The following is a 16,693-nucleotide window of genomic DNA, read 5'->3' as shown; positions in this document are numbered from 1 at the left end:
GTGTCTAGTTGACATATAAAACCAGCTAATACAACATCCTTATCTTGATTTTAGTGTAAATGATTTGCACTTATCTCTGTTTAGACTGATGTTGGTGTGGGCTTGCTGTGAATTGCTCTTATTGTGTTGATGTACGTCTCTTGTGTTCATAGTCTCTCCTGGGCTTTTATCATGACAGGATGTTGGATTTTGTCAAAGATCTGTAACTAATTAGATATTTGCATGTTTTTTGTCTTTCATTCTGTTTATGTGGTGAATATATATGTTGAAACATTCCTGAATCTTAGGGATGAAGTCAATTTGATCATGGTGGATGATATTTCTTAATGTGCTCTTGAATTCATTTTGCAAGTACTTTATTGAGATTTTTGTATCTAAGTTCATAAGGGATATTAGTTGTTAATTATATTAGTCAGGGTTCACTAGGGCAGTGGTTGTCAACCTTTCTAATGCTGTGACTATAGTGACAATTTTAGAATTTTGGTTTCTTTAAGAAACACAGAGATATTATAAAAATTTCATTTCATTTTAATCCCAGGTATGGGCTATGGTACTGCTTCAGACTGACCATAGAAGCTGACTATGATTTGCCTCATGCTCTAGCTGAGGCATGATTTTGCCAGGGGCAGAGAGTTTCTGCAATTTTTGGCATTTGAAAAAGTGAGAACTTTTCAGAACACACATAAATTCTAGGGACCCGAAAGGAGGGGTTTGTTGTTGGTTGGCTGTTCAGGGGTATGGAGCAGTGGGCCATGCCACCAGACAGAAGAACTGGTAAGGTTGCAGCAAAGTTCTGAACCCTGATAAAAACTCATAACTGAGAACTGCAGGAGTTTGAACAAGCTCCGGACCAGATTCCTGTCCTGGAATACAAGACTTTGACACTCCACTAGAATTGTCACATAGGGACAAAACCTAAAGTCTTTCCCCAAGTTAATAGGGGTACCTAACTTCTTATACTGAGCCAGCGGAAAGATCTATCCCTAGATCCCATCGCACCCCAAAAATCTTTATAAGGTCCCTGTCCACCAAAGATTGTCTGAGAGTGCCTGTTTTATTAAGCTGCAACACTTCAGGGGAGAGTTTTCTCTCTCAAAGTTTTCTTCTGCTAGACCTTGATCCTGCTGGATTCCCTACCTGCTGTGCTCTGGTAGGCCGACCTACGCAGACTGGCACAGGGGTCTGGTTACGGTTTGTTAGTAGTAATGCTTAAAGAAGAAACAAGGAGAAGAGAAAAGAAATAGATTCAGGGATCTCTTTCCTTTCCTATCTATCCTTTTCCCCTCTCCTATCTAATGTTAGGGGGTTAAAAGGGAGGAGAAATGTGGAAGAAAGAACCTACAAAGTAGCAATTCCAGTTACGTGTGATACTTTCATACAGTCCCTCATGTTGTGGTGATCCCCCCCCCCAAATTATTTTGTTGGTACATCATAACTGTAATTTTTCTACTGTTAAGAATTGTAATATAAATATCTGATATCCAGTCTCTGTGAAAGGTAGCCAAAGGGGTCGTGACACATAGATTGAGAACTGCTGTTCTAGAGGAATTGAATGTACAGAATGAATACATCCATATAATATACATGCACATGCACATGCCTACACACATATATATGAAGGGTATTTGCTAGAATGTCTTACAGGTCATGGTCCAATTCAACAATGGTTGTCTCCCAATGGGAAGTACAAGAATCCAGTGATTCTTCAGTCTATAAGGTTGAATGTCCCAGTAGATCTTTGTCCTAATTAAAACTTTATTGAAAGTTTCTGGGCTTCTTCTGAGAACAAAGTAAACTTTTAGTCTGAGAGTTGAATGAAGTAAGAGGGAAGGGACCTTCCTCGATCCCTGTTATTGCTGATGGTAATGAATCTCAAGGGAAGGATAGCTCCAGCCAGCAAAAACAGAGAATCTCAGATGAGTCAAATCTGAGCCATGCATCTTTGCACATCTCGAATTCCCATAGAGACCAAAGAGAATGTCTAATACCTCAGGCCTCTTCCCAGTACACAGAAACAAAGGGTCTACCCTGATTGCTGTACCCCAGAGTCTTCTGTGGGCACAGTGGGACTGGAAGATCATGAGCAGCTTGTAAGAGCCAGTCACACAAGTCATCCATTGATGTCTGTCTCTCTACTACAGGAACTATAGATGTATATTTAACTTTCTCAGGCAAGGGTCCTAGCTGTGACACTTGGGGTTAGGAGCCCTAGCAGCCAAGGAGTTGGTAATCCCAATTCTAGTAAGTACCCAGAGACAACTCACTTCTGAGAGGACCAAGGGAGGGAGTATTGCAAGGGAGGTGGGTTGCTGGAAAAACTGAAGGTTTAGTGGTACGTGAAGTGTAACAGGACAAGAGCTGCCTGATTGTGATCTGAAGAACATACGATAGACCTTAAGGTAAAAACATAATCTGAACAATTGAGATTGAATCCATGGATGACTCTGAATGGTTATTTGTGTTGATTATTGAGAATATTATACAAAAGCTAAACATGATAAAAATGCGTGCTTTCTTATCTATATATCAGTTTCGTGTACCTGAAGTCTTCAAAAATAGTAGCCAAATAATTACAAAAAGTTTATAATAATGTCATTTTATTTTACTAATATATTAAAAGAAGAAGGGTAAAGTGCATAATCTGTGAGCAGAGTTATATAAACCAATATGTAGATGTAAATAATGATAGAAAATGCAACAGAGAAATAGAAAACAGAACTGTGGTGTTTGAAACCAGCCTCACGCACACCAGACAAGGGGTGTGCCGCTGAGCTACCTCTCAGCCCTGCATCAAAATCTTCACAGAACTGGGAATGAAGAGATGGCTAAGACTCTAGGAGCACACACTGCTCCGGCAGAGGACCTGACTTCAACTCCCAGCCTCCGTGTTGGGTAACTTCAGCTCCAGGGGAGCCAGTACTGCTGGTTACTGAGGGCGTCTGCACTCACTCAGACATAATCACATAGGTAAGAACACAAAATAGATCTTCAAATTAAGAAGGCATCATAAATGTTATCTGTGTGGGGCTACAAAGGAGTCTTTTTATTCCTTTTACTCTACATTCCTAAACATTCTAATGAGCTGTTAATAGTTTATATTCTTCTTTCTTCCTTCTTCTTCTTCTTCTTCTTCTTCTTCTTCTTCTTCTTCCTCCTCCTCCTCCTCCTTCCTCCTCCTCCTCCTCCTCCTCCTTCTTCTTCTTCTTCTTCTTCTTCTTCTTCTTCTTCTTCTTCTTCTTCTTCTTCTTCTCCTTCTTCTCCTTCTCCTTCTCCTTCTCTTTCCTATTATTATTATTATTATTATTATTATTATTATTATTATTATTATATTATTTGTTGAAGAGCAACTGTGGCAGTCAGGGGACCACTATGTGCACTTGATTCTGTCTTTTCATGAGTTCCAGGGATGAAACTATGGTTGTCAGTTTTGTATAACAAGTGCTGTATTCACTGAGCCATCTGACCAGCCCACAGATAATATTTTTATAACTTTTACACATTTGAAAAAAATATATAGTCCCCTAATGTCTTAGTCAGGGTTTCTATTCCTGCACAAACATCATGGCCAAGAAACACGTTGGGGAGGAAACGGTTTATTCGGCTTACACTTCCATACTGCTGTTCATCACCAAGGGAAGTCAGGACTGGAACTCAAGCAGGTTAGAAGGCAGGAGCTGATGCAGAGGCTATGGAGAGATGTTCTTTACTGGCTTGCTTCCTCTGGCTTGCTCAGCCTGCTCTCTTATAGAACCAAGACTACTAGCCCAGAGATGGTCCCACCCACAAGGGGCCTTTCCCCCTTGATCAATAATTGAGAAAATGACTTACAGCTGGATCTCATGGAGGCATTTCCTCAACTGAAGCTCCTTTCTCTGTGATAACTCCAGCTGTGTCAAGTTGACACAAAACTAGCCAGAACACCTAAATATACTATACTTTTTGTTATGTTATTTTTACACTATTAGCCTACTAATTTTGGTAATAAAGAAAGGTCCCATATTCAACCCAGGACTATGTATTGGCTATTATTTGTTTTAGTTTTGCAAGAAGTACCATGGGTATTGTTTGATTTTGTTTTAAGTTCTGGTAGCTGGAATTCAAATGCAGTAACACTATTTTCAACAAAAATGCCTTCGATAGAAAGCTTTGTAAGCTTTTCATCCATGATGCTGATGAAAACTTTTGATTCACAGGACACAGAATTTGCAAAGAGAAAAGTTTTCATTAATTTAGGAGTGTGTATACAACTTTTAAATGAATATTGGAAAAACATGATCTGATCTAAAATAATAATAAAAAAAATCCTAGCAGAAAAAAATAGTAATTGAGGAAAATACGTAATAAAAAAATATTAAAAATTTAAAAAAAAAAGAAAAAAAATAGGTTACATACAAAGTTGTTTAAAATCCTTTTGGGTAGGAAATTACCCCGAATGTTGTAAAATGATGTTAAAGTTTATGATCTGCTGTTGACTCAGAGAGACATCTTACTCACCAGCCTGAGGAACAGGATGGCAAGGAGATGAAGCATCTAAAGGACTCCGCCAGCTGAAAGTGTAGTACTCATTCCTCTGTATCTTCAGCTTTGTGTTGTCCTCAGGGCTCACAGGCTCTGATGCTCAGCAGGGTACATGACCATCCCCAGCAGAGGTGGGAGGAGCCATGGCGAACAGCACCCCTGTTACTGAGTTCATTTTGCTGGGGCTGTCAGATGCCTGTGAGCTGCAGATGCTCATCTTCCTGGGCTTCCTCCTGACCTACTTCCTTATCCTGCTGGGAAACTTCCTCATCATCTTCATCACCCTTGCGGACAGGCGCCTTCACACCCCCATGTACTACTTCCTCCGCAACTTTGCCGTGCTGGAGATCTGGTTCACCTCTGTCATCTTCCCCAAGATGCTAACCAACATCATCACAGGACATAAGACCATCTCCCTACTAGGTTGTTTCCTCCAAACATTCTTGTATTTCTTCCTTGGCACCACCGAGTTCTTTCTACTCGCAGTGATGTCCTTTGACAGGTATGTGGCCATTTGTAACCCTTTGCGTTATGCCACCATTATGAGCAAAAGAGTCTGTGTCCAGCTTGTGTTTTGCTCATGGATGTCAGGATTGCTTCTCATCATAGTTCCCAGTTCTATTATATTTCAGCAGCCATTCTGTGGCCCAAACATCATTAATCATTTCTTCTGTGACAACTTTCCACTTATGGAACTCATATGTGCAGATACCAGCCTGGTAGAGTTCCTGGGTTTTGTTATTGCCAATTTCAGCCTCCTGGGCACTCTGGCTGTGACTGCCACCTGCTATGGCCACATTCTCTATACCATTCTGCACATTCCTTCAGCCAAGGAGAGGAAGAAAGCCTTCTCAACTTGCTCCTCTCATATTATTGTGGTGTCTCTCTTCTACGGCAGCTGTATCTTCATGTATGTCCGGTCTGGCAAGAATGGACAGGGGGAGGATCATAACAAGGTGGTGGCATTACTCAACACTGTAGTGACACCTACACTCAACCCCTTCATCTACACTCTGAGAAACAAGCAGGTGAAGCAGGTATTTAGGGAGCACATAAGCAAGTTCCAAAAGTTCAGCCAGACATGAAGAAAACACCATTGCAAACTTGCCTGACTCTCTGCTAATGAAACTCGCAATGGTAGCCGGTGATGTTCTCCTCGAAGGAAGCTTTGTGTGATATGCTCTAATGTAGTGTAGTTTCTGACACATATCATAAGCATCCATTCCATCTTGTACAGAGAAGACACAAATTCCAATATACCAGTACTCTGTGTGTTAAGTCTTGATGTTTCAGATCCTACCTGTATATGAATTCTATAATCTCCCCTTTCTTAAATGCTGAGAATAAACTTGGTCCTTCTTTGCTGGTTCTCTTCAAAGTTGATAAAAGTATGCCCAAAGGATATAGTCATTGATAGACCAAAGAAGTATTATGTACAGGAGAATTGACAAAATAGTAAAAAATAAACATGGACTAAACAATATTGTAAGAGCTTCCTTTTTTTTTCAGATTTCCAATATTAAAGACAAACTGTCTAATAAGACAAAAATATATATTCTCTTGGCTGAGGAGAGAGTTTAGTGGGTCAAGTGCATGCTGCCCAAGCTTCAGGGCCTAACATTAGATCCTCAGCATCCATATAACAGCTGGACAATGGCTGCTAGTGTGTAAACCCAGTGGGAGGAGCTGGTGGTATGGACCCAGGCAGGTCCTTGCCCAGCCATTCTATGAATCGGGGAGCACCAGAGTAAGTGGAAGAAAAACCAATGTGGGGAGTGATAGAGGAAGACAGTTACCACTTGTCCCATGTGAACAGACATGTGCACACCTGGAAATACACATGTACATATACTAAATTCATGAAATAAAAATGTAATGTTTAATAAATACGTAGTTTTGTGTGCCCTATGAAAAGCATTTAGTAGATTAAATCTGGGCTTAACATTCAGTACCAGAAAACAACAACAACAACAACAACAACAACAACAACAACAACAACAACAGCAACAGCAACAGCAACAAGAAAATGTTTAAATATATCTCTTAAGTAAATCAGAATTAAGAAATAAACCAGAGACAACTCACACATTGAAAGCCAGAAAACATAATTCTAAAAAATCTACCTGTCAAAGAAAATATTGGAAGGAAATTGAAAAATACTTTCAAGTTTGAAAACATTTCAAAGGAAAGCGAAAATGTAAGAAAAATTGTGGACTGTAACACAGTCAGTGCTTATAAAAATTTATAGCATTGAATATGTTGTCAGTTGCAATGAAACTAACAAGATCAACAAGATAGGTGATATATATGTGGTTATGTTTATGTTTCTGTATATGGAGACAGCTCTGGAACAGGCTGAGACTAAAATGTCTGTACACAGCCAATAACACTTATTTGGTACAAAATTTTCATGACTTGTTATTACATAGCATCCTTTAAGTTGGCATGAATGGAAATTTATACTGTAGCTTGATTTTATGATCAAACTAACCTATGAAGAAAGGCAGTCATCTTTCTTTATTGATCTTCATTAACCAATCTGTACACCCTGTATGCTCCATAAATGTCTTTACAGAACTATATGTTGCTTTTAAGTTTTATATACCGCAGGATGAAAGAAGAGAAAGACAAGATTCACACTTCGGGATGCTGAGATTCTGGGACCTTCCATTCCAGCCCCTTGCTTGATTATACTGTAACTACATCAAAGCTGTTTTTTCTAAAGTCTTGCTTCCAGAGCTTTTCCAGAACAGCTAGCTTGCCTATCCAGCTTTTCAGACTGTCATAGTCAGGATGTCAGCTAAGCAATGAACTTTCTCAGCACATAGTGACTGGAAGGCAAATAATGCCAGCTAGCCCTCCTTTGACAAAACCAATTTTTTTATTTCCCTCTGGGGACCCAGAAGGGAATTCTTCACTCTAATTCAGCTAGAAGCAGACAAAAGATCATCGTCCCAGTCCCTTAGGTAGGGGTGGATGGATCTGTTTATTTTATAAACTATAATATGTTGTCATTTTAAGGAATAGTCTATAAATGTTGTAGCTTTGGACAGGGAGGAAACAGACTCAGGGATTTCTACCTTTCCTTTCCTCTTCTCTTTCCTTCCTTCTTAGGTAAAGGAAAGAGGGGTGGAAGGGTAAAGGGAGGATATCATAGAAATAATCATAGAAATAATCGAAATAGTAATAATCATAGAAATTAGAGGAATAGACAAATAGGGATAGGTTATCAAATTTACTCTTAGGCAAAACATTGTTTAGCCATATCTTACATTGGTAGAAATCTTTATAATTAATGTAAATTGAAGTTGTAACTTTACATTGGTATAGAATTTATAGATTGATGCAGATTTAAGGTTTTCATTGATGTGAATTTCTTATATTGATACAAAATTTAAAATATTGTTGCTCTTTGATAGATATTGTACCTATACATCTCATCTAAGAATACAAAGCTTAACTCAGTCCTTCTAATAACTGCCATTACAAGCTATTTAGGATGATTAAGTAACACAAATTAAGGGCTAGATCGTACACTCATGATTGTCTTAGATTCTGATTTAATTATAATAAAGTGCTTTTAGGTTACTCAACTAGAAATGACTAAGACTAGTTAAGGTTGAACAGTTCAGATTACTTTACATAGATAGATAGTCTTCAAAGGCATCAGAAGTCCCAGAAGATGACATTTAAGGCCATTTCATTATTAAAGATCATTTGACTAAAGACCTGTCTGCTCCTGACAGCACCCCCTTTTTTGGTTCAAAGAAGAAGTTGAGCATCAGTGGAGTTGCTCCAGTTGTGGTGAGATAGCCACTGGGCAAGAATTACCTTGTAGCCGTCAGTGGCCACGGGTTACTGGGTTCCTGAAAGGAAAGCCGAAGATGAATGGGAAGAATGGTGAGAGAAATAACAAGCCAAGACAAAGTTCTCTCATCAAGCCTCAATATTTACTTTTGAGTCTGAACTTAAAAAGGGGGGAAACCCATCCCCCACTTTGTCAGGATCTCGTTGCTTTGTCAGGATCTTGTTCCTTCATCAGGATCTCCTCGGGACAATTCCCAGTAACCGGGAAAAATCAAATCCTTAGAAGCTTATAATTAATCAGTCAGATTTATATATCGATAAATTCTCAATTCACAAGATGCCCACACAATAATTTCAGAGCCAATTGATAATGATACAAGTTGTCCACCTAGATTAGACAAGTTATCCTAATTATTTTATCCCTATATGGTAGTATAGCTACCTGTGGCTATTTAAAGCCACAGGGAATCTGAATCGCCCTTCATTTTCCTTCTCCTCCTCTTCTCCTCTATTGCTCCCTGTCTCTGCAACTCTTAGCTCCGCCTTTCTTTCCCTGTCCAATAACAGGCTTCTTGTTGTATAAATAATTAAATTAATTGGACAGGAAAAATCCTGCTACACATACAATTCTTCTTGTATTAATTTTTAATTAGAACTAGAATTCAATGAAAATGAAGGCAAAACATACCCAAACTTATGAAAACAGTGCTTAGAGGAAAGTTCATAGGACTAAGTACCCTCATAAAGAAATTGGATTATTTAGTGTTGTGGTGGTCTGAATGGGACTGACCACCACATGCTTTGTCACTGGGGAATGGAGCTGTTTGAGGATTAGAAGGTGGAGCCTTGTTGAAGGAGGTGGTCATTTGGGGTGAGGGGGCTTGAGGTTTCAGAAGCCCAGGACAGACCCAGTTTCTTGTTCTAAACCTGATCTTGGGGATCAGATACGAGCTCTCGGTTACTACTCCAGTGCCGTACTTGTCTGTCTGTGGCTACGCTCTCCACCATGATGATAATGGACTAACCTCCTGAAACTGTAAGCCAGCCCCAATTAAATGCTTTTCTTTATAAGAGTTGTGGTCATTGTGTCTTCACAGCAATAGAACAGTGACTAAGACAACCATGTACCCTTATTTTGGTCATTTTTTTTTAAAGCTCAGCATACTTATTTTGAGATTCAACTATGTTGCATGTAATGATAATTCCAGACTAACAATTTTTAAATATAACCTAATTGACTTTGTTTGGCATCTTTCATTTTTCTTTTCTTTTCTTTCTTTCTTTCTTTTTCCTTAAGATTTATTTATTTATTTATTTATTTATTTATTTATTTATTTATTTATTTAATGCATGTGAGTACACCAGAAGAGGGCATTGGATCCCATTACAGATGGTGTGAGCCACCATGTGGTTGCTGGGAATTGAACTCAGGACCTCTGGACAAGCAGTCAATGCTCTTAACTGCTAAGACATCTCTCCAGCCCGATTTCTAGCTCTTTTCCAGTAAATTGTAATGCCTGATTTCTTTCACTGTCTACACCGGAGGCATTTCGTCTGAATGAGTAACATTCTTACTAAAATCAAAGCCCAAGGTGGCTCAATGATTTCCTAGGATATTGCAACACTGGTGGAGGCTAATCTAACTCAGCTATATGTCAAAAATCATTCCTTAGAGGCACTTATAATAAACAATATTGAAGGAAAGCACATAGATCCATTCACCGACTAACACGAGGACCAGTTTGGAGCATTTGTGCTATGGATGCCAAGGCTCTAGGAGACTAAGTTTCTGTGAAACTTTTTGCCTCAGAACTGCGCCCAAGCTTTTGGGCCTGTCACAAAGCAGTTTCCACTGGAGTGGGTGTGGCAACCATGATCAAGTATGCTTCATCCCAGGGATGAGAGAGTGATTCAATATATGAAAATCCATCAATATAATCAACTATATAAACAAACTGAAAGAAAAAGCCCACATGATCATCCCATTACATGCCAAAACAGCCTTTGACAAAATCCAGCACCCATTCATGTTAAAGGTCTTGGAGAGATGCATATCTAAGCACAATTAAAGCAGTATATAATAAGCCAATAGCCAGCATCAAATTAAATGGAGGGAAACTTAAAGCAATTTTACTAAAATTAGGGAGAAGACAAGGCTGTCCACTCTTTCCCTATCTCTTCAATATAGTACTTGAAGTTCTAGCTAGAAAGGTAAGATAACTAAAGGAGATAAGGGGATACAAATTGGAAAGGAAGTCAAAGTATCACTATTTTGTAGATGATGCCATAGCATACCTAAGTGACCCCCAAAATTCAGTAAAGTGGCTGGATACAAATTAACTCAAAGAAATCAGTAGCCATCCTTTATACAAACAATAAATGGGCTGAGAAAGAAGTTAGGGAGACAATTCCCTTCACAATAGCCACAAATAATATAAACTGTCTTGGACAGGAAGACCAACAGAGTCAATTAACCTGGATCCTTGGGGGCTCCCAGAGACTGAACCAACCACTGAACAAAGAGCGAGCATGGGCTGGACCTAAGCCCCCTGCACACATAGAAGATGAGCAACTTGGTCTCCAGCAACAGGAGCAGGGGGCTCTCCCTGAATCTGTTGCCTGCCTGCCTGCCTGCCCGCCTGCCCTCCTGCCTGCTTGTGGATCTCATTCCCCTAAATGGGCCACCTCAACTGGGGTCTGTGGCAGAGGTTGTGCCAAGTCCTGCTGTCACCTGATGTACTGTTGGTAGGGAATGGGGATTGTTGATGGTGGGATGGGAGTGGGGGATAGCAGGGGGAGAGTTACCTAAAGGAAGGGGCTCTCCCTTTTCAAAGGAGAAGGGGAGGGAAGAATGGAGGGAGGTACTGGGAGGAGAGGAAGAGCTAATATTGGGATGTAAAGTGAATAAATTAAAAGAAAAAAGAACACAAACAGGCTTTTAAGGGATCATAATAAAATTTAAAAAATAAGATTAGAGAAAAAGAATTTTTAATTAGAACTATGTTTTGGATGTTCATTCCATTATTTAAGCTTTCTGGACATCTGACTATTCTATAATAAAAATTGGGGAAAATTAAATCTACTTTTATAATTACAAAGAAGATTGGGGATTACTATGGAAGTGGTGAAAAGAACCGGTCATGAGACAGAAGCATGGTGCCTGCTGGAGTTACAGGTTGACAGTCACAACACCACTGTCTCTCTGGTGAGCAGCAGAGAGGATTAGCTATGCGACAGCACTTATTTAGCTCAGATCTAACAAGCAATGTCTGTAGGAGACCATGAAGCACTTTATTGTTCTAATATCTCTTCTGTCTAGTATGCTGGGAAGTACCTGAGAACTGTGGGTGTCCCTTTGACAGAGAGGAGAAGAAACAAGATGATTCCACAGACAGACCTGGGTTCTGCTGGAGCTCACCAAACGCCTGTCATTAGCTGAGTGCTGCTAAGCAGAGATGCGGATCAATTCTGTCAGCCATGGACTCAATGGCCCCTCAGGCCCCCTTGGTGGACTAGCCCTTGCTTTCCTTCTCCATCAGAACCAAGAGCACAAGGCAGAGGGTCCCTGTCATTCACAGAGCCCAGGCCATTAATTGGGGCTGGGGGTGGGAAGATGAAGAATTCAATACCAAATTGGCACTTATAAAAAGCAGGGGATTTTCTAAGGAAAATAGCCTTTATGCCACTGGTCAGCCAAACTTCCATGATAGTGTAAATTAACTCATATATACAGAATGATATTGAGGATATTTGAAAAATAGTAATAATAAAAGAAAATCAGATTGCTGGGCTGGAGAGATCGCTCTATGGTTAAGAGCACTGGCTGCTCTTCCAGAGGACTTGGGCTCAATTCCCAACATCTACCTGGGAGCTCACCTGCAAGCTAAACATCAATGCATCATCACCACCACCACCATCATCATCACCACCACCACCATCATCATCATCATCATTATAGAGAATATTTGAGCTAGTGGATAGTTTCTAGAGTGTCAAATATGTGACTCAGGCTCTGGATTCTGATCTTAGCAATAACAAGGTTTCCATGGTGAGCAGCCTCACCTCCTGAGCCACCCTGTCTCTGCTCAGGGCTTTCTTTTGTTTCTGTGATTTTTGTTTTGTTTTGGGGGTGATTTGTTTTTTGTTTTGTTTTGTTTTTAAGACAAGGTCTCTCTACATAGCTCTCGCTAATCCTACTTACTATGCACACTGGTTCTGGCCGAATATGTGGCAGAGGATGGCTTTGTTGGGCATCAGAGGGAGGAGTAGCTCTTGGGCCTGAGGGTATTCGATGCTCCAGTGTGGGGAATGCCAGGGCGGGAAGACGGGAGTGGGTGGGTAGGTGAGGGAGCACCCTCATAGAGGCAGGGGGAGAAGGGGGTAGGGTAGGGGGTTTCCAAAGAGGAGACCTGGAAAGGGGAAAATGGAAATGTAAATCAAGAAAATATCTAATTAAAAAATTTTTTTAAATATGACATCTACGGGGGGGGATAAAAATTCTTATAACAGTTTTGTTTGTTTCATGTAAAAAAGAAGAAGAAGAAGAAGAAGAAGAAGAAGAAGAAGAAGAAGAAGAAGAAGAAGAAGAAGAAGAAGAAGAAGAAGAAGAAGAAGAAAAGGCCAAGGTTGTAACTCAGAAGTAGTTTGCCATTTCCACAAGGTCTGGGCACAATCCCTAACCCAGAGAAAGGTCAGGCTGGACAACATGGCAAGGTCTTAGAAAAGAGAGAGAAGAGAGAGATTAGGAAGGAGGGGAAGGGAGGGGAACGAAAGAGTTCCTTGTCACTGGTTATACAGCTTTGGGATTCAGCGCCTAGGTCTCACCAGGAGATTGGGATTACAACACCTCTCATAGAGGTCTTTTTAGATGATGAAATAACACATGCCAAACACTTGGAGTGGCACATAGTAAGTGGTCATAGATGCAGTCTAGTATTGTTTAACACTAGTATTGAACTGTGTCTTCTTTGACAAGCTCAATGCCTTTTTTTCTTCCGGCAGCTCAGCTTTCTTAATAGGAATATTTGAGATCTCAGGGCTGCAAAGCAGCTGTTTAAGATTGAACTTCTCTAAGTCCTCCCCACTCCCCACAAGGAAATTTCTAAGTTCTGTGGGGCTTCCTGCTTCCATCGACCCATCAATATATTAAATTGTTATGTGAAAGAAGTCTGACTTTTTTTTATTTCTGATGGTGAGGAACAGTTGGTTCACACTGTGGAGAAGGCCTGCAAGTCTCTCTTGTGCCTCTTTCTTTTCTCTTGTGTCTTTGAGTATAATAATATTTTTCTGTTGCTGTGATCAAACACCGTGAGACTCATAGCAGGCAACTTATAGAAGAATGTTCATTAGATCACGTGGTTCCAGAGGGATAAGGGTCCAGCATAATGGGTAAGCATGGCAGCTCCAGCGGGATACTGAGTTCACATCCCTTACTGCAAGCGCACAGCAGAGAGGGAACTAGGAGAAGGTTGATGAGGCCTTAAGGTTTCAATGTGACACACTTCCTCCAGCAAGGCCACATCTGCTAATCCTTTCCAAAATAGCATTGGCAATTGGAACCAAATGTTCAAAAATGTGAGCCTATGAGGGTAAGGAGATGCACTGAGTTCAATACCTTGCAGTCCTAGGGACGCCTAGATCAAAACAGTAGCTTCTTAGGAGCTGGTGGGGTAGCTCAACGATTAAGAGCACTTGCTTTTACAGAGAACCTGGGTTCAGTGTCCTGTACCCCCTCTACAGCTCACAACCATCTGCAACTCCAATTCTAGGTGATCTGATACTGTTTTCTGGGGGTGCTGTATGGTCATGGTGCATAGACATACACACAGACAGACAGACATGCAGACATACTGACACAGACACAGAGTCAGATTCACAAGACGGTCTTCAGGCAGGCACTAGGCAGACTCATGCAGACAGACACCCCGGAAGGAAAACACAAGAGGGCACAAAGCAGAGAGTTCAAATCTGGACTCACTCTTGGCTATATGACTTGGTTAAATAGTTTTAAATTTATTTTTCTTAATGTGACACTGATCCATCATCGGTGGCTCAGAGTTAATCACTAATGTGTTTAATCCATGCAGCAAGCAAGCAGCTGCGTCTGGCAGGGAGGAGGGCTTTAAAGAAGGAGTGAGGATGCCCCAAATCCAGAAGGAGCAGCCTTAGATTCTGGCCACCATCCAATCAGAACACAAGAGACTAAATAAATAAACAAACAAATAAAATGAGTAAAAGCAAAATAAAACAAAAGGGAAAGTTGCACCGTTCAGAAAGATGGACAGACCTAGCTAAACCTGCCCAGTGTGTAGGTTGCTGCTCTAGTAGGGAGGAAGCCTGAAGGAAATTACAGCACCTCACTAGCATTAGTGGGGTGGTTACTTCACCCATCCTTTTAGCGGGGCTCCAGGTGAAGGTGCCTTGTCAGGGCAGTCCTGCCTTCCTGAGAGGTAGTCTCTTAGCCAAGTCATTGAATCTGTCCATCTTAATGTTAGGTTTCTACCCAGGCCAGAGTTTCTAGTGTCTTTTTTTTTTTTTTTTTTTCCCGAGACAGGGTTTCTCCGTATAGCCCGACTGTCCTGGAACTCACCCTGTAGACCAGGCTGGCCTAGAACACAGAAATCTGCCTGCCTCTGCCTCCCAAGTGCTGGGATTAAAGGCGTGGGCCACCCCACCCCACCCCACCCCACCCCACCCCCTCGGCGAGTTTCTAGTGTCTTGACTAGAAGTTGCTACTTCAACAAAAGTTCTTCCACCTCTGGGTGAAGTTGTGGGTGCTCTCTTATGGCTCAAAATTAATTGTGATAACAAGACCCCAGCCATTTCTAAACCGCTTGGTTGCTAAATGTGTTCAGATTGGAAGTTCCCAGTTCCTTGGTGATTGAAGGCTCTATGTTTAGCATGGGAAGTTTGCTCTTTTCTTCCAGTTGTTGAACATAGTAAGTTTGGATAGCTTTAATAAAAGTTCATAATGAACTTCATTGAAGGAGAGAAAGGAAAATGTCAGGTCACTTCTAAGTGCTGGGCCAGTGAAGTTACAGGCAAGGGCAGAGCCCTGTGTAACCTGTGGCTATGAGGAACTAGGTGCCCACCACTGACTGGGAGCTGGTCTGCCTGCTCCAGGTGGCTCACAATCCACTCTCATTGAGATTTCTCTGTTCTCCCTCACCTCTGGGAAGGCTACATACAACACGCTTGTCCCAGGGCCTGAGCCCTCATCTCTTTAGATGAGGGTTCTTGTCTCTCTTACACAGAAAGGCCCTCCCTGTTGGTAATTTCTGGTCTTCTTACTGTTGTCTTCTTTGGTCCAAAGCAGCACCTCATCTCATTTGCATATTACTATTTGTTTACCTTCTTTTCCAGAGGAAAAAAAATTGACCGCAGAGACATCCGACCCCATCAAGGCCTCATAACATACTTTCTTTTGCCATCGCTAGTATTCGTTATGGCTAGTACTAAAAATACTTAAGTTTTGTTGATCTGGTTGTAAAAGCTAGAGCCTCGGAGATGCGCGCTGTCTGAGCACTGGTGAGAGTGAGCTCCTTCATGCCTCTGCGCTCAGCGGTACATCTTCTTTCCTGAGTTTCATAGTCACGTGCCCTTTGCACAGAGATAAATATTTTCCTATGCGACTCCTTCCTCCTTTCTCTCCCAGCTCCCCCTTCTTCTCCTTTATTCTTTATTTTTGTCTCTCTCACTCCTTCCCTCCCCACTCTTTCGTTCCCCTCCTTCCTAATCTCTCTCTTCTCTCTCTTTTCTAAGACCTTGCCATGTTGTCCAGCCTGACCTTTCTCTGGGTTAGGGATTGTGCCCAGACCTTGTGGATGTGGCAAACTACTTCTGAGTTACAACCTTGGCCTTTTCTTCTTCTTCTTCTTTTTTTTTTATAATGGAAACTTTTTTTTTACATGAAACAAACAAAACTGTTATAAGAATTTTTATCCTTTCCCCCCCGTAGATGTCATATTAAAAAAAATTTTTAAATTAGATATTTTCTTTATTTACATTTCCATTTTCCCCTTTCCAGGTCTCCTCTTTGGAAACCCCCTACCCTACCCCCTTCTCCCCCTGCCTCTATGAGGGTGCTCCCTCACCTACCCATCCACCCCCGTCTTCCCGCCCTGGCATTCCCCACACTGGAGCATCGAATACCCTCAGGCCCAAGAGCTACTCCTCCCTCTGATGCCCAACAAAGCCATCCTCTGCCACATATTCAGCCAGAACCAGTGTACATAGTAAGTAGGATTAGCCAGAGCTATGTAGAGAGACCTTGTCTTAAAAACAAAAAAACAAAACAAAACAGAAAACAAACAAATTACCCCCAAAACAAAACAAAAATCACAGAAACAAAAGAAAGCCCTGAGCAGAG

General features: G+C 41.1%; 1 protein-coding gene across 1 annotated transcript; it reads left to right on the top strand.

The window, feature by feature from the left end:
* Nucleotides 1-4,661: 4,661 nt before the first annotated feature.
* On the top strand, nucleotides 4,662-5,603 carry Or6j1 (olfactory receptor family 6 subfamily J member 1). The gene has a single exon (XM_021182696.2). The coding sequence runs from the start codon at nucleotides 4,662-4,664 to the stop codon at nucleotides 5,601-5,603; it is 942 nt and encodes a 313-aa protein (XP_021038355.1).
* Nucleotides 5,604-16,693: the final 11,090 nt, after the last annotated feature.

The sequence above is a fragment of the Mus caroli genome, unplaced genomic scaffold (genome assembly GCF_978045245.1).
Source record: "Mus caroli unplaced genomic scaffold, Mus_caroli_1 scaffold_12, whole genome shotgun sequence".
Classification (NCBI taxonomy): domain Eukaryota; kingdom Metazoa; phylum Chordata; class Mammalia; order Rodentia; family Muridae; genus Mus; species Mus caroli.
The sequence above is the reverse complement of the archived record's forward strand: the minus strand, read 5'-3'. Positions and strand labels throughout refer to the sequence as shown.